This window comes from Manacus candei, unplaced genomic scaffold, assembly GCF_025592945.1.
Source record: "Manacus candei isolate 608988 ecotype Guabito, Panama unplaced genomic scaffold, ASM2559294v1 h1tg000034l, whole genome shotgun sequence".
NCBI lineage: Eukaryota > Metazoa > Chordata > Aves > Passeriformes > Pipridae > Manacus > Manacus candei.
Window position 1 is genome coordinate 16,159,970 of NW_026138082.1, and position 24,111 is coordinate 16,184,080.

A 24,111-nucleotide genomic window follows, 5' to 3' on the forward strand; every position below is an offset into this window, starting at 1 on the left:
TTCAATTTGTTACAATATATCCAATATTGATAGCCTCCTAATTCTTATCTGTATGCCAGAAACATCCATACCTACTTTGGACAGCCTTATATTAAGGCAGCTGTGTACAGTTGTGATCCACTTAGACTGTGTATGTATTATCAGTGCACAAGGCACACAAATTATTGTCTGCAAGAAAAAGTGCCAAATTAATTAACCATTAATCTATGCAAAAAATTGGTTACTGAAAAGTGTAATGAACTTCTCAGTTACATGTTGCACTTGGACAGATTTTTTTTTAGTTTAGCAATTTTTCTTTATAAAATAAATACCTAGATGTATTTACAAGAAAAGTAGCTACAAATTCAAACCAGCTATAATTTTATATATGAACGACAACCTCAGTGTGAGGATCTTGATCAAATGCTATTAAACACAGAGATTTGCTACTGGACAAGCCCCATTCATCAGTGGCAATCTCTCTGTATAAGAGAAATATTTCCCAACATTTCAGGACATACATTTTGCTCAATCAAAAACAGCACTCCTACTCTGCCCATCACAGCTGCCTGAGGCCACTCAGCCCAACAGAAATTCTACGTATTTACACATATATAATAGGAAATATACGTATATAAATAAAGGCTCCTTTGATTTTTTTACATCTGTATTACCTTGTCACTAAACAGCCCTCGGGGAGAGGGGTGAACACTAACATACAGTAAGTAGCACTGCACCATATCTGTACTATAGTGCACCTCAGCTGGTCACAGCACAACTTGTGTCAATAAAGGATCTGAAGATAATCACTCCTGCTATTTATTAAAAACAGTATCCTTCTGACTTCATGTCAAATTAGCAGCAACCAGACCTCAACACTTTAATGCACCTACTAAATTTGCCCAGCTTATGTGTATACAGCACTCGGCATAATTTCATCGTTGCTGCACAGACAGAATTCAGTCCTACTTGCTCCCAGACAAAATGAGAGCCCGTCCTGCAATTTGCCTCACAAGGGAGTCCTGCACAGAGCTCACTTCCAGACTTCACACATCATCAGCCAAATCCAATGAAATCCAAGTGACTTTGTAGGTATGGTAGAGGTAACCAGTGCTTTGCAGCACTGAACTCATACCATGAATGACAAACATGTGCCTGCTCACAAGAAGTATTTCTTTAAAAACATTTTAAATTTCATTCAGGACAATTCAGTGGCTTATTTCTGTGAAAATATTTTTCAAACGTCCTTCAAAGAAAAATAAAAATTACCACTGCAGCACGCTTTGAAGCAGTTTGGGCACTCAGAGAGAAGCTGTTTATGGTTTATTTGGTGTAGCATTGGTTGACCCTGAACCTTAGTTGAAGTAGCCACTGTGATCAGCTAACAGACATTACGCTGAGTCTATTAAGAAAGTTCAAATCATGGAGACTTTTCCAGGGAGCTGAACTTGATCCTCTTGTACTATTAAGGAAAAAGTGTGCCCAGTAAAGGAGACAGCACAGTTATACCTTCTAGTTACACACTGGAAGGGCAGTCACAAACTAAATGTTGCCAATGGGAAACTCACCCCAATGTTTAACTGCTAACATCTCTTTCTTAAGTAAGTGAATGCCAGACCAAGCCCAGCACTGATACAAGCGAGTATATGCCAATGAAGATGGGAGGTTCTGTGAGATGCAGTTTAAAAAGTGTCGCTCTGCCATTTTTTCCCTAGCTAACAAGTAAATCAATGAGAGCAATGAGAAGTTCAGGGAATAAAACCTCCCATTTTATTTTGGCTCAGTTCCTCAAAAATCACACTACACCACAGTCTTGACACCAGGACATTTCCCCAGGCTGCACACTTCTACTGCTTTCCTCAAGCTAGCTCAATTTTTCATGTAAGAAAACCAAAGTCCTATGAGTTTGATGATACAAATGAAACTCAAACACGCAAAATAAATTACTAGTTTTCAACTCAAAGAGCGAAGTATTATAACACCTTCTGCAGCTACAAAGCAGTGGAGCTGACACGGGAGTCTGGGTAGGAATATGAGGCCAGGGTGGAGGAAGGGGTAGGAAGGACTGCCTCTTCTAGCAGAAGGCTACAGTCAGGTGGCGTAAGGCAATAAGGAAACTGCTAAAATAACAAGCAGGGACTTATCCAGGAGAAGAAAACAAAACCAAAAAACAAACAAGCCAACACAAAACCAAAAACAACAAAAAAGATACCAAACCAACTCCAAAAGCCTAGCATGGATCACATCTTCAGCAAACAGTTTTTTCTTCAAGATTAATAGAGATACTTACTTAATTTAAAAATAACCATGCAGAATAATTCTCATTCTCAGAAAAACAGCAGTGAAAAGTTTAATGTATATCAACAAAATGTAACTGTGCATTGGTGTATGGAATGATAATTATTGGGCTCTCCAAGACTTGTGATTTGTGAAAACCATTTCTCCCATTTGGGATTGTAAAAGCAACATTTAACATTAACCTTAAAACAGGCAAAGAATTTTACATAGAAAGGTTACAATAAGTAGCCAACCCCAAAGGAAACATTACCTAAATATTCCAATTACCTGGCACGTGTAGTAAAAAACTGTGCATTTTGTAAAACAACCCTGTTTAACTAAACAGTATGTGAATACATGGCACACATTAATTAATTAAAACTACAGAAAAACAATGTTCTCTGTAGTTAAAACATGAAATACTTCTGCTTGAAAAAAACTTCCAAAAAGCACATGCCACCTATTTGAAGCTAGCAATAAAAGTAAAGCAGCCTTTAATCGCTGCACTATTTTGAAACGACCAAAGTAATCTTAGGGTTCTGTCTGTACAAATTCCTTTCGTAACATATGCATCTAAAAAAACAGTTTGCAAGTAAAAATGCTATCAGAAAAAACCATGAGATCCCAGCAAGCTGTATGCTGATGGGGGAGGAAGGAGCAACTGAAGCAAATGTATCATGGTTAATGGCATTACACCAAACACATCCCACAGGAGATACTGTCCCAGAAGGATGAATCATTACACATCGTTCACAGTCTAGGACTGTATTTTATATTTAGAAATGTAAAAAGCACTGGTTTTAATTACACTATTATAAACCACAGCCAGAAAACTTGAAAAGTTTTACACAACTCACCCAGAGAGATGGAAAAATCAACATATTGCGACGTGCGTTAGGAAAGATCGCTCGATTTTATTTCTTTTACAGCAGAACTGTTGTGAAGAAAATATATATATTCCATCTATATATATATATTATATAGAGATGTATATAAAGTGTATATATATGCACTACTTTTTGTGTTTTTATAAAGAAAAAAATTCTAATAGACCATCAATCCTTTTCTCAAAGAAGCATTTTAAGTACTAAAGCTATAGTTCTAACACAAGTTAAAAAAATCCCATCAACTCCATGTGGAACTTTGCCCAAGGACAGACAAAAGCGGAAGACCCATTTTTAAGAGGCGAATAGTTATAAAAGCAGAATGTTTAAGGTCCTAATTTTGAAACCTTTATTTACATGAACAGGTCTTACTTTAAAGAACAAGTGTTTGGAAGATTGGAATCCTACAACCATTAATCTTTCTGAAAGACTTTTTAGCATGAAGGACTATCCTGTCCTCACAAATAAACAAAAGCAGATAATCCTGCTGAATATTTTTCAAAAGTTGTGTGTTGTCACATTACAGCACTCAAAAGTTAAAAAGAAATTCTAAGCTATGAGGTAAAACACCACTGAAAAGTTCTAAGAAGTTCAAGAAAAATAATTTGTTGTTAATAAAAATGTATTCCCTTTGAAATTTCTAATATTTCTGTAAATATTTCTGCTCCAACATGGTGTGTTATTTAGTAACATGATTATCTTGATCATTAAGAGGGCAAGCCTAGCTATTGAGCCAAGAGGTCTACAAAAATCACTAAATGCCCAGCTTCCCATCATACCCACATTTAATTCTCCATCCACTATTCTTCTTCCTCCAAGCATCAGCAAAGCAAAGAAATGGCTTAGCTTAGGATTCACATGCATTTCTTTTCAAGATTGTTTTAATACTGGGGGCCACCCTGCTGCTATCTTGATAGGTAGTGCCTCCTGCAAGCCAGGGAGAGAAGCGCAAGGCATAGGGGGAACCCCCGCTCGGCCTCTTCACCACCTCCATACAGATGGGTGCTGCCACAGCATAAACAGCAGCAAAACTCCAGGGAAGAGTGTTTGCTTCCCAGTTCTTTAATTCACATTACTGTATATCAGTGTGCCCTGTGGCTGATGGTGAATTGGTCACGGCTGATGTAATATCCACCTCTGATTCAGAGATCAGTGTCTGCCATCTGTGGGTGATGGCAGGCACTGGTCTCTTCTCTTTGTTGACTAATGACAGGATCCAAGGGAATGCCATGAAGCTGTGTCAGGAGAGATTTAGGTTGGATATTAGAAAAAAGTTCTTCACACAGAGGGTGGTTGGGCACTTGAACAGGCTCCCCAGGAGAGTGGTCACCAAGCCTAACAGAGCTCAAAGAAGCATTCGGACAATGCTCTTGGGTGCATGGTGTGTCTCTTGGGGATGTCCTGTGCAAGACTAAGAGTTGGATCTGATGATCCTTGTGAGTCCCTTCCAACTCAGAATACTCTGTGATTCTGGTCCCCCAGGCCGGGGAGTAGGGACGGTCCCTGCTGCCCCACACCAGCACCCCAGAAGAGAGCACAGATGCACATTAGTGCGGGGGACATGGGACGCATGCAGCACTAAACACATCAGTTCCAGCAGTGCTGCCCCTCGGATGGCTGGTTTTGATCTATCATTATTTCGATCCTCAAAGATACTAAGATACCAGCATTTCCAGTTCTGCACTGTGTGCCAAATTAGCTTTTTCTTCGGAAAAAAACCCCAAAACATTTAAACTGTATTGAGAGTAATAAAAAGATCTTTGAGTCTCTCATATCAATCACTTCCTTGGGCCACAGTCAGCTGCCCGGGGAGGACCGGGTTATAAATGGCCTAAGGAAGTGATAGGCAATGAATAGCCCTGACCCTCGCTTCCCTGGTTCGGTCGAGGCCTGCAACCTGAGCCGGGAGGGGGCAAATTCCTCCCACTCCCGCTCCAGCCGGGCAGGGGCGGGGAGCGGAGGGCGCCGCTCAGGAGGCCCCGGACCCTTCTCAGCGCGGACGTGGCACCCGCACTCCTGGCAGTGGAAAACACCCCGCACCGCCCCCCGAACACCCCTCTGCCCACCCAAGCCCTCAGCAGCATCCTGCAGTCCCTCCATCACCAGAGCACTCCTAGACAGCTTCTGTTCCAGAAGCAACCTGCCCTGCTTCAGTATTACCAACTGAACGCACAATAAATGCAACATCTGTGCAAGAAAAAAAGCATAGTTCATTCCTCGCCAGACCAGAGGTTTTCCTCCAACCATGCCAGTGGTAGAAGCAGAGAAGACAACAGCCAACTGGCAAATCTCATTAGTAAGCAGAAAAATTAAGGCCCAGAATCTAGATTACAGTTATATGGGCTGGTTTGCACTGCGCTGATCCAGAAGGGGACTGGCAAATATAAAAACCCCAGTTCCAGTCAGCATCACTCTCTGCCATTCCTTTATGCAGCAGGATCCAAACTGAGCTACACTGTTAAATCTCTTTCCTGAAACACGCATGAATGCTGTAGAAGGCTTGTATGCAAATATTTGAAAGATCTTGTATTTTCTATACTACCACATATTCATAATGAATATTTCATTGTGGGTCTTTTGCATAATATCTAAATTAATTTTTCTAATTTAATTTTCTTAACGCTTGAATGTGGCTTTTTAACAGTAACATTTTGATGGCAACATTGTTACCATAAAGCTTTTTATAAAATTTATCAAATTCTTGGAAACCTGACATTTCAAAATCTGAACATCTGCTTTTGACACAAAAGTATTTTGTTTACTAAATGTTTAAAAATTATTTTACAATTATGTAACCAGTATTTTTCAACAAACCAATTTTTAAAGGACACAAGGATTAATGTCTTTTTTCTGTATTTAGCAAGTCCCTTATTGTTTGATAATTTACTTCCATACAGATTTAATAAAAGGAAACAATTTGGGTTTTTGTCCATCGTCTTTAAAAATTTGGCAACGAGATGTGAGTGTGCCCAGAAGAACAACGTTCTCGTAAGACATAAATTCAGATTAACTTTATTAAACAGTTGGATTCAAACAGTAACAAAAAAACCCATACTAAACTTTTTACATGTTCACTTAAATGGAGAAAGTCATAGATCAGTACACATTTTTATTTTCTTACATACTATCAATAAATAATTATCTGCCAAGTCCTCTTTTTGACCTGAAATGCCAGGAATTTCAAACTTGCCCACAAAATGGCAAAGCTATGCTTAAACTAATGAAGACGCTGCTGAATGTGCTGCAAGAAATTTAGATGAACCTTCATGTATGATAAGTTCATACAAATAATACTGTAATATAATTTGTTTTGGGGGCATTTTAAAGATTGCAAAGCACTCGCAAAGATAGTAAAAACAAATACAGTAAATGATAGTCTATACACACAAACCCCCCTTTCATTTACTTAATTAAGATTTTCTAGTTCAAGTATCTAAGTTCCCAACTGAAACGATCAGAAAAAAAAATCCTTGAGAGGAATTGGGCATACATATTGAAACTTCTTGAAACTATTTCACTGATTTCACCTGGCTCAACGTTTCATGTCTTAGTAACATTTGGTCCTTGAACTGTTGCTAAAACATACTGTACTTTGAAAATGCACATCAGATGGAGGGAGAAAACAGAAACTAAGCTAAGGTTTACCAGTTTTTAAGCATTTAACTATTAGATTATATTCATCATCCTAAAACCAAAAATACTACAACAAAAATCAATCATTTTATGATATTACCTCACTCAAGAGAATATAATATACTATAGGTGCGTTTCATGACACCTGTTGTGGTCAATGCCAGTTTAGATCCCTTGTAATGGACATATGGATAAAAGGACATCAAACTATAACTATAAAAACATAGCATTGTTTTATATACAATTTTAAAAAATATACTGATTCCCATATGAAAAAAAAAATTAATATGTATAAGATCACAGAAAATCTTAAACATTGATTATACTATAACATAATGAATACTAAAAATAATTAATCTTTGGCCAAATGCTTCAACTGTAGCCACTGCAACAGTCTAATCTTGGTCCATTTACAGCTGTCACCAGTTAAACAATGATCATCCAAGGAAGAAGTACTATCTGTGTGAAGATTAACACTAAACCCACATAAGCATGGAATGCGCTATCATTTTCCAATAAACTGCTGGTGATTATTGTCAGTAAAAAAGAAAATATATTACAAAAATAATTAATCTGCCATTAAAAATATGTAATTGCTTAATTAAAAAAATTTATGAAGATTAATGTAAAAATTCTTTGGGGAAACTGAATCTATCACATTATTAAACATGAAGAGATTTTGTTGCTCAAAGTAGACTGCAGATTAAATTTTAAAAGCATTTGCGTTCCTGAAAAATGTTAGGAAGTCACTAAATGCAAAGACCTATAAAGTGAAATATGCATTTTTATTTTTTACAAAAGTCTTTGAGAATTTCTACTAAAGACAGTGTAGGTATAGATTATATTTAAAGGAATCTTTTCAATCAGTATTTTGAATTCACATAATTTTCAAATCTGATTGATCCTATTTTGGAATGTGTAGTAGATTTTTAAATTTTTTTTTAATTATTGATGAAGAGAAGGTATTGCTAAGAAGAGAATCTGATAGCCTACTTTCTTAGTGTAGGTAATGGACCACAGTTCAGGAGAATTAAGCACTACTTCAGTGAAAGATGTGGTATTTACTGTTCCATTAAGTGTTCACGAAAGCATGAATTAACACTAACAAAATCCTATTCCAGTAGGTCTAAGCAAAAATTCTATCTTCAGATGTACTATACTACTTGAAAATCTTTAATATTCATTTCATCTTAACCATGTGCATTTAAAATCTTTTGCTCTCTTATCATCTACAGTTCAATCCTACAGTCCTCTCTTTGTGACTAGTCCTGTAAAGTCAATGGTGACATGAAAAGATCTCTACAGTATCAAAAATTAAGTTTCTTTATGCATCTCCTTCACATCCAGATCAATCACCCTCAAGTAATGTCTGCCTTTAACAATTATCACTATTTCTTGAAGTCAATTAAAAACACTTCTAAAAATTATTTTATCTTTTTTTTCCAGGTTGCAATAGTTTCTAAATCAGAATCACACACAACGAACAGGATGCCCTGTTAGTTAAAATCAGCCTGCATGCCAGAGCCACCCAGACCCCTATACAAGAAACCATGCATTCCTTACAGAGTTAACTTCTACCTACATTTCCCACCCATTAAACAAGTTTCTGCAAAACATGCTACATGAAAACATTAAACAAATGTGATTTTGACTGGTATAAAACAGCTATTACAAATGTAATGTGCTTTCTTTAATTCACACACACCATGCAGACACACAAACGTGAAGCAGGCAAACAAAGCAGATTTGGCACAGCCAAATGAGAATTTTATTCACTGTAGTGGAGAGCTGTTAAGCACTGTGGTGAAATGGATATTTTTTGGCTAACTGCATTCACAAATATTTGAGGACTATATTATGGCTCTAAATCTCTGAACTGTTCACCCTCTCTTGCCTGAGCAGAAAGTTCAGCTACTTCCTCCTCCTCACCAGTCAGTGATCTCCCTTGTATCTGACTAGTATCTCTACATCCCTAATATAAAGGCCTGGGAAGAAGACAGATCCTGAAGGATCCTGCCAGGGAGATTCCCATCCTTCCCCTTGTGAACATAGATATGCAATATGGCAGTTACGAAGTTTAAAAAAAATTTTTTTAAATTATTATTATTTTAATTTTATTTTTTAAAAAAATACCTACTGCATCCCATCACCCCTGCCAGAAATCAAAGGCCCTGCACAGAGCTGAATAGCTGTTCTAGATCTCAGGGTGCTTCGACCACAAAGGTGAACTTCATTCACCTTCAACAGAACCTGCCTGCACGAACAGTGAGGGGTGTTTTCCACACTGGGAGCAATTCACATACTTCTACCACTCCTTCCTATGTGAGGAAATTATTTGGGACTGAGCAATTTTTCAACAAGAAGATGAAAAAACCCAGAACATTATCAGCCTGAGACCTTTGGATCAAAGCATTCTGGCAGATGAGAGGTCAGTTGAATTTAGGTAAGACATTAAATATTAGACATTCACAGTACAAAAAAAGTAGCACGTTATGAAAAATATATCCAAGTTGCATATATAACATAATGCATATGCATGAACTTGACAAGCTGTACCACTTTTAGCCAACTTTTAATTAAGCAGCAGGGACTAAACCCTGTTTACTACTCTACATTTTAGGCACTGTACAGGGAATAGCTCAGATCACAATATAGCATGCATGTTTTTGAGCACGAAACGCACAGACAGCCTTACGAAAACAAAAGGCTGTAAACTACATACTTCCAGTAAAAGCATTAATACAGGAGACTTAAAATCCACTTCTAATACTGCCCGTTTTATTGCACAAGTTTCACAGGTCAGTGGGATCACTTTACAGAAGACTGAGCAGAATTTGGCCCATCGGGTCTGTAATATCCACAAGAAGAGAAGGGATGTAATAGTTTCATTACATTCAGGATGAGGTTTTGTCTGCTGTTGAATCAATTCTCAAATTTCCATTCACCTGATACACTACTGAATTTAATATCTGGGGAAGAGGGTAGCAAACAGGTTTTTGAATAATTCTTAGATCTTATTCCACTTTAGCGTTCAAAATGGCTAATTCTCAAGATGTGTAATCTGCATGTTTTAGGCCAGGTAATTAAACAGGGAGAGATAACAATATATATCCGTTAAATACCGGGAGTAGTTGGGGATCTAATCCAGAGTTTACAGAAGTCAGCTTGGGTCTATTAGGTACATTCTGTACTACTACTTTTCTGTATTTCTAGTATTTCCAATATAATTAGTCTAAGAAGATTCAGAAATTACTATAAGTCATCAGCAGAGGCTTTTTAAAACCCCATATTTCCCCTACAATAGTATTATTATAAATAGCCCATAAAACCAACCATGATTTTGATTATTACCTTGCAAAACACAGTTGTAAAATGAAATAAAACATTTTTTAAAATATAGCACATGTGCACTATTAAGATATTTTAAAGACATCTGTACTTTGAAAAAAATACACATTGATGTTATTCTAGTCTCCCTAAAGTACACAATGGCTATCACTTTTACTCTGAATTTCAGCCCTGGGAATATTTTGGTGCATATATTTATATGACCATAAACAGAGAAAATTATAACACAAATGTTAAAGTAGCCTCAAGTGGCACTAAAATAAAAGCAATCAAGGAAAAAAAAAAATCCCTCAACGCTGCATGCCTATAAATTATCATGACTAATTAAAAGAGGGCCTCTCTGGGAACAGATTATCTTTGACGGGAAAGCCAGTATCAGCTAAATTCATGAAAATTACACACTTATGAATGTAATAACATCATTAGTGTTTTCTAACAGAGTGTAAGATCTATAGCAGTCATGGAATATTATTTTGATTTTGTAGATAAATTCATACACTCTAAATACTGATTAAATATGCATTCACTCAAATTTTACCTGTTAAACAATTTTAAGAGGTGAAAATACTAACCTATCGTGCTAACAGGATGAACTCAAACATTTCAGCCTCCCTCCTTCCAAAAAATGTAATTCTAGCACCAGATCAAAACTTCGGAATAGAAATTATTTGTGTGATTTTCTTGGCTCCTGCACGGATAATAGAACAAGAATATTCTACACACTCTCAGACAAATCACCTCAATGTTGATGTATTTAATTTTCAGAGTTGAAATTCCATACATATGGAATAATTCAGGAGCTATACTTCTCAGAGTATCAACTAATTTCACTAAGCTCTCACCTATCTACTAAAAAGATATATTCAAATTATTATGAACATACCCTGTAAATACACTTATTTCTCTTCTGTGGAAGAAACACATACTCTTTACATGAACCAAAAATTCCCCAATTTTTTTGATTTATAAATAGTGCCTTTTAAAAACTGCAATCAATGTATTTCAGTGCCACCACTGAACTGTAACCACTAAACAACAAAAAGAGAAAGCTATAATACTGAAATGTGACCCAAAGATTCCTGAAACATTCCACTTCCAAGGAGAGCTCAGATGCTTGTACTCTTCCCAATACCCTCAAATGCCCTTTTTCTTGGAAATCACTATCACTTTCATTGTCTCTCCATCCCCAGCTGAAGGTGGGAACACCAGTATTCTTCTGTTTTGCACCAGAGGAGACTGCAGTTTCATTCACATTTCTGTGACAGTAGCTTCCACCTCTTTCCTCCAATACCTTCACCTCACCCTGGCATCTGCTTGCTTACATCCTTGGCCATCCTTCCATGGTGCCAACACTGCCCACCCATATTTGTGGGGATCATGGGGTTTATCTGATATGAAAAATGATAAAAATCAGACACAAACCTAAATATTTTCCCAGCTGAGTTTGCCATGCAGCTCCACAAGCGCTCATGCTAGCCCTACAGGAAGAGTGATATCAAAGCTGTTGAAGCTTACTGAGGCAGCAGCACTGCTGCCAAATGTAAAAGTAAAGTCATGGCCATAGGATTTCCACCAAGAAGGGTGACTGTGAGAGTTTCAACCTCCACCTATTAACTCACACTGCTACTGCAAAGCCTTACTCAGCTGCTTGCAGAGCAGCTGCTGACCTGCTCTCTGTTACAGCTTTGCATGTTATGAAAAAATCAAATTCAGTGCCAGTTTTCCATAATACAGCAGATTGTGAAACTTGCAGCAAGTTCCACAGCTGCTCTGCAAGCAGCTGAGACATCTCTGGAGTAAGGATCTGGAATTCCCTCCTAGCCATCTCCCAAGGAGTTAACTCCCCCTCCATTTTAAGTCAGGAACAGCCAGAATAATCTGAGGAAAAGCCTGGACATCAGTTTCTCCAACTAAATGGGCTCAAGCAACCAGAAGCACTTGCCCACCTTCCATACAGAGGTGTTTACTGATACTCTGCTTATGTACTAGCAATTTAAGGATCACTGCTTTCATCGGTGACATCGAGCAAGCAAAAGCCAGTCCAAACCTGTCCTGAGTAATGTCCCTTAAAAGAGCCAAGTATCACATAATAGCTTTCTAACCATCCTGGTAACTTTCAGCTGATTTAACAAAAGGTGAAAAAAAGGCACCCTTACATACAGGGAATTAAAAATGTAAACATCATGTCCTTATTTATTTGTGTTTGTTTTAAGAAACATCATAAACAGTCTTTACCCTCTGGTTTCTATGTTCCTAGGATCTTTCTTAAATTATACCTTTACAGTCACTTTTATACAACTCTGTAGAAACTGATGGGCCTAATTTTGCTTCTGTTGATAATTAGTGGTGAAAAATGACAGGCCTTTACTGTGATAGGTTACATAAGGAGGATAAATTAAACAATATTTACATGGGAGTATACTTTTTAAAGAGTCTGAAACAAAACTCTGGGTGGCTCTAGATATACTTATACCTCAGTAATGTAGTTGCAAACCAGGACAAGCAACAATAACAACATTTTCCCCAATCTGACAATTCATTTCCTTTTAGCTTCAGTTCATGTATCTGCTTTGATATCTTATGTTTGTGCCTCAGACAAAATATCCTCTTCCTTCCAGTATCCCAACCCCTGTGCACAACTTCCTCAGTCTTGGAGAAAAGGAGGACAGCATGCTCTGGAAAGGGTGTACTTACTGCTCTGCCAAAGAGGTAATATCCCTTAAGACACAGTAGTCCCACTGCAGGCCTTTGGGCTACTTGTGATTTTTGCTTGTCAACATGCAATGTTTAAAATCCTTCAGCAAAATCTGATCTGATTTAACACCACTTAGGTTTAATGGTGTTGCTCTTCACTGAAATGCTACATAGTTCTATCAATAAAAGTGTACTGTAATGTTGGGTTTAGATGTAAACAGATGAAATCTGGAAGGTTCAGAAGATGGTGGCTCCGTAACTTAAATAACCAAATTACAAGTTTCTTTAGACAACCATCTTAAATTATCAAGCTGTCAGTGAAGTATATTTTGCCATCTATGTGTCCATAGGCAAGATTTGAAATCTAGGAATGGCAAAATTAGTAGCCAAAATAAATAAATAAAAAAAAAATCCCAATGCTGTAGTGCTCCACACTGCAAATCCATGGTCCCCATAATTTAAAGTCAGTTTTCTCTGTATGCTGCAACACAGCTCGGTGAGTGCCAAAGCTTTGCTCCGGGTCCCCAGCAGGTACCCATCACAGATGCTACCTACACACGCTGAGGCTGCTGAGCAGACTTTGACACCCACACGTTTGATCTCTGCCGGATCTCTCACACACATGCTCACTGCAGACACACGTTTACTCCCATTCGCTTCCTTCCTCAGCTTCCCTCTCTAAATCCTGCTAGCCACTTTTGTTTTGATTAGGACTGGGCTTGCTTGGTCCCTAGCAGAAGTAAAAGATGGCAAGGTTTTAATAGCATATTCTGCATAAAGACTTCTATATTCCAAAACAGGTACTGCTATGTCACATTTAACAATAAGGAGCAATGCAATACTGATCCCTCCTGCTTGCCTAGAACTTTCAGCTATCCTGAACAATTAAATACCTTTTTACGTGCTCCCAATAATAAAAAAATGGAAAAGGTATGCTAGATGTATGAATGCATCCTTGCAAAAGCATGGGATTACATGTGTTCACAATTCAACATTGAGTGTAACATCCCATGCCCAACTGTGTCCTAGAAAAAGTAGTTCAACTGTGCCTAAAATACTAGGGGTTCAAAGAACAGGCATCTGATTCATCATCAAAAGGGATGGTTGGTCAAGCAAGGGAAAAGACTTTTCAGATGCTGCTTATATGTCCCATTTTCCATTTATTCTTCTGTTTACAGCCATACTAGTCTCACTACTTTTTCCTTTCTTTTGTTGAAGGTGCTTGAAACAATAGGAGCAAAATTTATAATATACAATGATAGTACAGTGCAGAAGAACTCAATGAAAGAAAAAAGACTTTCATTTTTATCGAATCTCGTAGTAACAGTAACTTGTAGCAACAGTAAGAAAGTTCAGATGAAAGTGAAAAATTTCAAGCCAACTATGTTCCTTTTAATGAGAAAACAAAATACACCAGCTCCTAAATGCTGCTCCTCCCTTCCTTCCTCTCCCCATCTCATAAAAGAGGATCCCAAAGAAGGATTGTGCTTAAGGTTCCACGTTCAGAAATCCCTTAATGTGGTAAGAATTTTGAACTACAGAGCCAGGTCCCAACAAACATCATCTAAACTGAACAATCCATCCCATCCTGAAAGACCACATTATTGAGAAAGAGAAATTTACAACCATTGATATTCACATACATGTATTTAATTGTATCTGTTTACACTCAGCACCCTACCCTTCATTATCATCTCTAACATCTGGGCTTCACGCTAAGCAAAGGAAAAGAGACATGTTTCTAACTTAGTCTGTAAAAAGTGTGTGCAAAAAAGAATACACAGCATTTTTTCCTTACTGCCAGCATCCAAAGAAGTTGTACGTATCCAAGTTGTGTATACAATTTTGAAAATGCAAAAAAATTATAACAAACATCATCCTTTTCTGATTTTATAAGAGCTTCAGCTCTTCTTAGTTCTTTGCATTGAAGACCTCTTTTCACGTGCACCACAAAATGTTTCACTCACTTCACCTTTCCAGTCTGTTTTACCCTTTGAGAAATAGATTTTTTTGTAAAATTTAACAAGACCCGCTCACAAATAACTATGTCCAGAATTCACATCAAAGAGAGAAGCAAGCTGTATTATTCATCCCATGGTAAGCTACTAAGAGTACAAATGACAATACTGAGCCAAATTCAGTAAGGTGCACATTCCTTGGATTTAACAGTGTTACAAAGGACAAACATTGCTACTCTTCTATTTGTTTTTTTGTTGTTTTTTTTTTTAAAGAAACAGAGGACTAGAAAACAACAGAAAAAGACAGAGAAAGACAGAAAAATAAAAAGACAGGAACAATGGACTAGGCACATTGCTGCATTGGTCATGGCTTGTGTTTGAAAAATTAAATTTTTTTAGGACTTGTAATTTTTATATGACCCTGAATGACTCAAACACGTGACTTAAAGATACAAACTGTATCAGAATAAAGCTAAAAAGGACAAGAATGTAGACGTTTGTAGGTGTATGCAATTCCACTGTAGACACACAGATGCACATATATAATGGCTGACGTGTTTCTACCTTAAATAACATATCTAGCTCTAAGTACCTCATTACCAGAAGGGTAACAACAATCTGAAGGTAGTTCAGAAAAGATCAATCCAAATGATTAACGCTATAGGAGGGACTTAAAAGGTAGAGTTAAAAACTCAATACTGCAGCTGTTTCACAAACGGTACTTTTGCTGAGTGAAAGGGGAGAGAAATCCGAACAAAAGCACTGTTCTCTAAATATATATATACAACTAGCAAAGCACTGACTTCAGAAAAACATACTATAATCTGCTCACAACCAAGAAGAAACTACAAGAAGAGAGCAAAATTATTTTTTAGAAGCTCAAAAGTCTAGGTATAGTGAGCTTAAACTATTACAGGAATTTTTACTTAAAATACAGTAAGTTTTTGCTCATAGCAAGATCTCATAAACTGGGCATAACCTCACCAAGAAAAGGTAAGATAAGAAAGTAAAAATACTGCAGCAGGGCTCAAGCTAGCTTTGACAGGACTTCGACTAAGTAAACTAGAAGCTTCTTTCCCCTGCTTAGACAGCCTGATTCTATAAAATGATACTAGTAGCTACAAACACTGCAGGATGAGTGAATGCATGCAACACTTGATGCACACAAATAAATGATGAAGTGTTTTCAAAGCAGTTTTGAACAGCAATATTTTGTTTCAACAGATTAATAAACTAACATCTTTGCCTTGAAAAGGACCTTTCACATGACTAAATTTTTCAAAAAAATGAAACTAGTAGAAATAGGGTCCAATTACTGTTCAGGCAACAGACTGTCTTGTACAACCAGCACTGTTAAATAATATTACAGATTTAAAGACATTTTTATGCTCAGGTTGCTACTGTTACCATTAGTCAGCTAACACAAAGCATTCTATATAGCAATATCACTTATCTAAAATGTACTTTGAAACACAATAGATGGCACTTCTTCCCATTACATTAAACAGAAAACTTCTGCTTTTGACTGATAGAAAGAAGATTCATGTCACCATTAAGTTTATATATATATATATATGTATTAGATTTAATCAGAAAGAAAAAGGTGAGAAATGTATTTTCTTTGTTGTTAGGGCAATCCACTGCAGAATACTAATAACTTCATTCAGTAAGACATATCTGTAAGTAAACTCAAAATGACTGAAGCACACAGTTTATGTGCAATGAAACATGATAGTTTTCACTGCATTTTACACTGTGATATGTCTTAGAAAACCAGGGGTTAGGATAAATTGTAGATTATTAAACTGTAATAAACAAACTTGTCTCACATTTCTCTCTTGTCCCCTCCTTTAGGAGACACAACTGAATAGCAACTTCCAAATTTACTACTACTTTATTGTTTTCTACGACTATTTTCCATTATGAAACCACACACCTTGTCTAGTATTACTTAAATGTATCAGGTTATCATGCAGTTCAACACTTCTCTATTTTCACAGCTCTAAGAATATCTTTGTTTCCAAATGTGTTTTTTATTAACAACACTACTATGCTTCAAATGTTTTTCTACTATTTGAGAACCAAAAAAATTACATACATTAACATAAAATTACATTAAGAAAACGAGAGGTTATCTTTAAAGTAAATTTATAAAACTCTAAAGAGCAATTTCACAACTTAAAAAGATACAAACAAGGGAAGAAAGGGGGGAAAGGAAAAAGACTGCTCTTTCTTTGAGAAGTACTTCATGCATTCGGTTCTAAAGAGAAAAAGCATCAGCAAACAGGGGGCACCTCATATGCCAGTACAAAGCAGGAAGTATAGGAATTCAGTAAGTTCACTATTGGTTTCTACACTTTGTACATAATTCCAAATGCAAGCAGCTATGTAGAAGTGCAGGCCCTTAGGTGCAGGGCACATATAAGGCAAGATCAGTTCACCCCACCACCCACCACAAAGAAACATGCCCCACCAATAGTTTCTTTAGAAGATTCAGCCACCCTTTTACTAACCTAATCAAAGGTATATGCTTTAAAAAACCCTGGTGGTAAGTTACCACAAAATAAAGCCGGGCCACTAAATGCAACATTAAAAGGGAATCACTACATAATCATTGAACACCGCCCTGCCCCGTCATTGCAAACGTCATAGAAAATGGACAACCACGTAAAAAGATGCATTTTTGCCTCCCTAACATGGCCCTAGCCAAACCCAAAATGGTCTCTTTACCTGATACCTCTCTTCTGTTCTCTGATCACAGAGAAGACGGGTGAAATTCAAAATAACATTGTTCCAACTGTATTTACAGAAGGACCATGCAAGGTCTACACATGCTCCTTCTTCACGAGCCATGGTACAAAACTCGGGAAAAGTTCCTTTATCATTTTGCACCTATTTTGCATTTGAAACTCCTTTGTGTGAAGACATTCATACCAGTTTCCACGTTCTAAACACAAAACCATCCACGCTGTTGAGCTTAAAAATAAAACCAAGGACCACCCCTTCTTTCCTCTTCAGCCTTACAGAGACGCTGCTTTTGGTCTGAATCCTTAATCGCTACTTTTTTTTTTCCCCCAGAAAGGAATAATTAAAAATCAACCAACCAAACCACATACATGCTTCAGAGTATCACCACAGGGACGCTCTCAGGTCTGAATTACTACAAAATAACGCTATAATTATGTCTTAATTTCACTAACTAATCTCAGATGAGCTTTTAAAAAGTAATTCGAGGTTTACAAGTAAACCGTTTAAAACTACTCATATGTTATTTGAATGAATCCCGACATTTATTTATCCTTTTCCCAGCTTAATTTTAAACAGTTTCAAGGAAAGGCTTATCTGCTTCTGATCAGTCTGGTGACAAATGATAAACCTTAAAAAGTGTGACATTTGAAAATAAATAAAAACCACAGGAGACGTTTCTAACCAAGGAGAAAGATACGAGGAAACATTATCTCTTTACACAAATCTCCAGCCACGGAGACTAAGCACAATCTAACGACCTTATTTACTCAAATTGTAACGCTGCCAACAAAACCACTACCTAAGGCAACTTTTTAATTACAGATGTTCCTAAATACCTAGAAAAAAATAGGTTACTTCACATGAAACCAGAGTCCCACTGAACTCAACCAAATGTGGCAGGCTGAGATGGAAGACAAAAATGGGTCTTACTTGGTGTACAAAGACATCAACTGGAGACTCCAAGGGGCTTCCCTCTCGGTTGCTCATGGAGATGAACCCGAATCCCATTCTCACATTGAACCATTTGCAATGGCCGGTTCCGTGCAAAACCTGGGATTCCTCCTCTTCTTCCTGCTCCGGCAACTTTCCGGGCTCGTCTCCACCTTTACTCGCCCCTGCTGAGGAAGAGGGAAAGGCGGAGGGGGGTGTGTGTAAGGGGTGAGGGGGAAGGGGGGGGAAAGAAGGAAGAATGGGACAAGATGCAAAGCAAAGAGTTAAATTCTGGTAACATCCTTTTGCCGCTGTATAAAGGAGCTACTACAAACGGAACAGGGGAAAAAAAACCCAGGAAAACAAAGCAAAATCAAAAAGCCAACGACGAAAAGTGCATATATTTTCCTAAATCCTAAAATAAAACACCTTCTCCCCAAAATACGTAAAAAAATAAAATCACCGGAGGTTACAGAGAGGAAACACTGCGCACGGAGGCTCTCCCTCTCTCTGTGCCCAAGGCAGCCCACGTTTCTGTACATACGTGTATTTTTCCATTTAACTCCATCTTTCAGCCACATTACAGCGCGGAACGCGATACTTTACTTGAATATTGCTGGTTTAACACCGATCCCATTTCTCAACAGAAATTCTCAGCCCAATTAGTCTCTCCTCGCAAGGCGCAGGACCGGGGGGGCGAGGGGGGAGGCCGGCCGAGGAGGGGTGGAGGAGAGAGAATAAGCAAAATTGGGTAGATTGCACAATTCGTTATTGCACATGCAGCGCCGAAACCACTATTTTCTAACGTGTATCCATCCCTCCTTGGAATAAACTTTCGATTAAATTTGGGACAGGTGTACAGCCGTTTTCTCATCCCACCACTGCAACTGTGCTTAATCAAACAGGAACAATTCAAACAATAGCCCCCTGAAAGCTTTTCAAGTTGTGAATCGGTGTGGGCGGTACGGAACAGTTTTGAGCTGGGTAACAATGGGTTTGGAGAAAGCCCCCTTGCGCGAGCTGCTAAAAAAGGGTAATGCATAGTTGGGTTAAAAGCGGGTGGGGGAGGAGAGGGGGGAGAGGGGGAGAGAGCGAGCGAGCAAAATTCATAGTAAAACAATAGAAAAAGAAAATTAACCTTCGGCCATGTTGCCCCACGGGCCCTCTGCTCCAAACTCGTGAGATGAAAACTTTCCCTGTGGATCGAAGTGGTCTTCTGCATTAATCTAACATCCTGATTTTGAACGATCGCAAATTTAGCTCGCATGGTCTAATGTGCTTTCCCTCTTTGATTTTTCCCCGTCTCTCTCGCTCCGTTTCTGGCCCCCTGCGCACACGTGACTCGGTCAATTACATGCTTTCTTGCTACTAATTTCACATCGGATCCTTAAGGGGTTGGCAGGAGGCAGGAGCAGCCAATCGCCATTTCAACTAGCTTGACACACCAAAATAATTTATGAATGAACAAGAAGTTTTTTTAACACGGCGCTTTTTTTTTTTCTCCTTCCTTTTCGGACAGCTAATCTGCACGCTTCTTTACGGGAAATAGAGATGACGTATTATTCTGGGGTTTCTGCCCCCCCCCCCCCCCCCCGTGCATGCAGAAATCCATAGGAAGATCCGTGTGTTTCTAGATACAGCCCACGGAACAGCAGCTACATGTAGGGGCGGCCGTGCAGAGGAGATTATGGGGGTGTCTGTGCCCACTGCGGGCGGGGTCCGCGTACGCACACGAAGGCGAGATGCTCACGGATGAGGGACACACGTGTGTACAGACACGGACGGGGGACGCCGGGAAGCATCTGTGTCACCCTCTGCGCAAAACGTGGGCAGATGTATAACCGGATCGTTACTAATTTCGCATTCAAATTAAAAGCGCGCCGGAAACGCGATATCACCTTAATATGGCCCAGAATGTGCGGAGGTTTAGCGTTTCAAAACATTTCTGAAGGGGGGATGGGGCGAGGAATTGTACTTCACAGGTTTCTCCGCCATCTCTTTCCGGGGGAGGGGATGTGATTAATGACTTCCTAAATAAGAGACTAGTTTTCAAGCGAGAATTGGACTGAACCTCAATCAGCAGTTGGGAGAGGACTGTCAGAGAAAAGGATTTACTGGAGAAGAGGAGGGCGGAAAAAACAAACAAACAAACAAAACCCTTGGAGAAGAAGACAAAGAGGGGAGGAATAAAGCTGACCGGGGGACTGCTGTTTTAAGTCTTCACTGCCAGCGGGAGAGGGGATCCAGTTCGTTAAAGAAATGTGTGATGGGTGAAGGGCTTGGTCACAGCCCCTTTGCAAAGGCACTCCCCTTCCGCGCTCACAGGTACACAGCTATCGCCCTGCCCTCTAGCCTTTCCGTTGCTGTACTCACCCCCAAATGCTCTTAAAATATTTTTACAGACGTCAGAATAAACAAACAGACTAATTAGGTGAGAATTCGTTTTATTTTCCATCTGTTCATCTCCGTTAGTGTAAAGGTACAGATGACAGTATTCTGTCCTCATCACCACCTCCTCGCATATAACCTCGCTTTACATCCAGTATTATATCTATCTTAAAAACATTGCCCATACCTATTTAAAACCTGGGCTCAATGACTTTCTTATTAGCCCACTCCGTCCCGCCCGGCATTCTGTCTTATCCCAAGGACACACAAACAAAAGCCAAAGCAACAAACCGATCCGTTCAGAACCTGAATGCAAGGGACTTATGCATTTGCAAAGCACTTGCTGTTGTTTGGGAAGTGGCGTCGATCAGTCTGCCCAATTAAGGGGAACGCCTTTGCCCCCGTGGGCCTGTTTACTCCTTTTGTTGCCTTTCAGGAAAGCGTCAATTCCCCCCCTAGCGCCTCATTTCTGTGTGAAACACCGAGTTGCAGGCTCCGGGTGATCGTTTGCAAGAAAGAAGTGAGGGTGGGCAAGAGTGTACAAATACAAGCAGCCTGGCAAGTGGAGCAGAAGCTTTAAATCCCGAAATTCCTTTGCAGTCGTCAACCGTAAATTTCCTATAGGTTATTTCAACAGTGAGGTCGACTTCCTACACTGACCTGCCTTACGCATTGGTGCAACATACCGCTGCTTTTGGCTCATAACCTCCCTTCCCCCCTTACAACAGCGATTATGTTAAAATATTAAATCAGTAATTTTATATGCTTGGATCTTATGACCGGGACGGTATCTAATATATAAATGTACGAGATTTTAAGCCACGTGAAACCCCAGCTATAAAAATGAAATTAAGGTTACCGGAAGAAAACAATGTTTACACCACTTATTTGAAATGCCCAAGAGTACTTATCTTGTGGCACAAGGGCACTTTTATAAAATATGAGATCTCTCTACCCTTCGAAAAGAGAGAAAATATCCTCTTTAATGCCATTTTAAAGGTATTTATTTTGAAAGATTGATTTATTTTAACGACATTTGGTATAAAAAATTCTTAAAGGCTAGAATATTGGTTAAACAGACACAAACGAGTGGATGGAGTTCATTAAATGGACAAAATGTCTTATTAGCAAATTTCAGTGAAAAAAATCAGTATGTGTTCTTCGATAAATAAAGACTACAAAACGACATAAATAAAAGTCTGTAAATATATTGGTTGTAAATTATTTCTTACGTTGCAAAATAAGTGCAGATTTTGTAAAATGGAGGGGGGTGGGATTTGCAATGGGTCTTTACCGAGATTTTCAGGCCTCCAGTATTAGTGGAATTAAGGTTGGGGTCACTGGACTGGTCACTGGTGTCAGATGTTATCGACTCATTCATTTCCTGCAAGGGACATCAGCCTTTCAAGTTTTGTGGAAGGTAGAGAGCTGTTGCCAGCTGAGAACTCTCCGGGAAAGATAGGGGAAAAAAAAAAAAAAGGGAAAACTTAAAAAAAAAACCCCAACCCACGAACACCCTTCCAAAATTCACTCCCAAAGAAGAGGAGGAAAGAGGACAAACAGGGAAAAAACCCTACAGAACAAGCCAGTTCGTGGAAAAATTAGTCTAATGGTAACAGTTTATCTATTAAAAATATTTCTATCCTTACATTTCGCTAAATGGATGCTAATTTTGGTAAAAACAATTATAGGAAGCTGGAATAATTGTCTTTCTAACCCTAACCACCACTCCCCCCCCCCAAGAAAGAAAGATCTTCACCTCAAAAAAACCCCAACAAACAAACGAGAAACACAAAGAACCCAAAAAATCCCAAAACAAAATAGGAAAAAGAAAAAAAACCCACAAAATCCAAACAAATGATGGAGCACCGTGCATTTGAAACGAAACGCGTTTTACACTTGAAAGCAGAACTCGGGATGCTGCCACCACTTCCCATTTCAAAGCGCAGCCAGCGCTCCTCGCCGACGGGCAGGCAGGAGGGGCAGGGACGGCGCCGGGGCGCCCCTGCCCCCTCTCCTCCACTGCCCGGGCTTGGCTGCTCGGCGCCGCCCCGCCGATGTTGGACGGAATGAGATGCCCGTCGTGTTTCTTACACGGTTTCTATCGAAACCGGCTCTTCCTGGCGCGGGGGCCGAGGGGGGCCTTTCCCGCCGCTCCCTACGGCCAGGACTCCGTGCCGGTGCTGAGCTGTTCCCGCCAAAACCCTCTCACCTACAGTGTGGGCGCCAAAGCCGCCTTCCCTTTCCGCCGACGTGCAGCGCCCGGGCGAGGGCGGGGGTTGCCAGGGGCCCGGCGGGCTTCCCTGCCGGCAGCGGTTGTGCCGCTCGGGGGGAGGGCAGGGAGAGGAAGCCGCTTCCTCCGCTCCTCGCCCGCCGGGGCGCCCTGGAGGGTGAAAGTCGGGCGCCCACCGGGCTCGGGTGTCCAGCGGCCGCGCTCCGTCAGCACCCCAGAAGCTGCGGTTTCTCCCCTTAAGCCTCCCATAGCGCCGGGCTTTGTCCCTGGGCTTTTGTTTCACACTTCCAGAAAATGCGGCTCTTTGCCGGCGGGGACGTGGCGGTGTGCCTTCCCGCGCCTTTGGGAGAGCAGGGTCGGACGTGCTATAGACACTGCCAACTTCCCGCTTTGCCCTGGCCGGGTTTATTACCCTCCGTATTAATGCCGCGGATTATTATTAGAAAACGTGTGCGTTTGGGTTTTTTTTTTCTGTTGTTGTTGGTTTTTTTGTGGGGTTTTTTGTTTGTTTGTTTTTTTAAACAAAGCACAGCGCCGACTCAACTGCGCGCTGCCCACGGCTCAGGTCTACCAGTGACGGGATTTGCTCGACGTGCGACTGCGGGATGTGAAGTTACCGGTTTTATAGTGGCGCCCTTCGCACCACTCATCTCTTTTCGGGAAATGCCGTTTCAGAGCGCAGCAGGGGCCTCTCTCCCTTCGCCCCCGCCCGCCGCTAGAGCAGTTTTTTGGCTGTCCCGGTGCTCTTCTCCCGTCACACCTAAGGTGGGCGCGCAGGTCTGCCCGGAGCCCGCCTCAGCTCCTTTACGGGAACCGGGCGGCCCCCGCCGAGGGATCGCGCCGCCGTTTGCAGGCGGCGCTGCTCGAACTGACGGCTGGAGTGAGGTTCAAACACGAGTTTTACGAGCATTTTTTGTTGAAACGAAACGCGGCGGCTGTGAGTGTCTCGCAGGTCCGCCCTGCCGTCCGTGGATCTCTGCTGGCAATGCTGGCGGCTTGCTGGGGAGACTTACAAAATACTGGGAATTGCTGTGATCCC

General features: G+C 39.9%; 1 protein-coding gene across 2 annotated transcripts in view; it reads right to left on the reverse strand.

Moving 5' to 3' along the window:
* Nucleotides 1-24,111, reverse strand: part of LIN28B (lin-28 homolog B) — a 98,460-nt gene that overhangs the window by 63,173 nt on the left and 11,176 nt on the right. For both annotated transcript variants that reach the window (XM_051792432.1, XM_051792433.1), the window contains one exon: nt 18,452-18,636. In XM_051792432.1, coding sequence (XP_051648392.1) covers nt 18,452-18,636 — 185 coding nt within the window. The remainder of the gene's footprint in view (nt 1-18,451; nt 18,637-24,111) is intronic.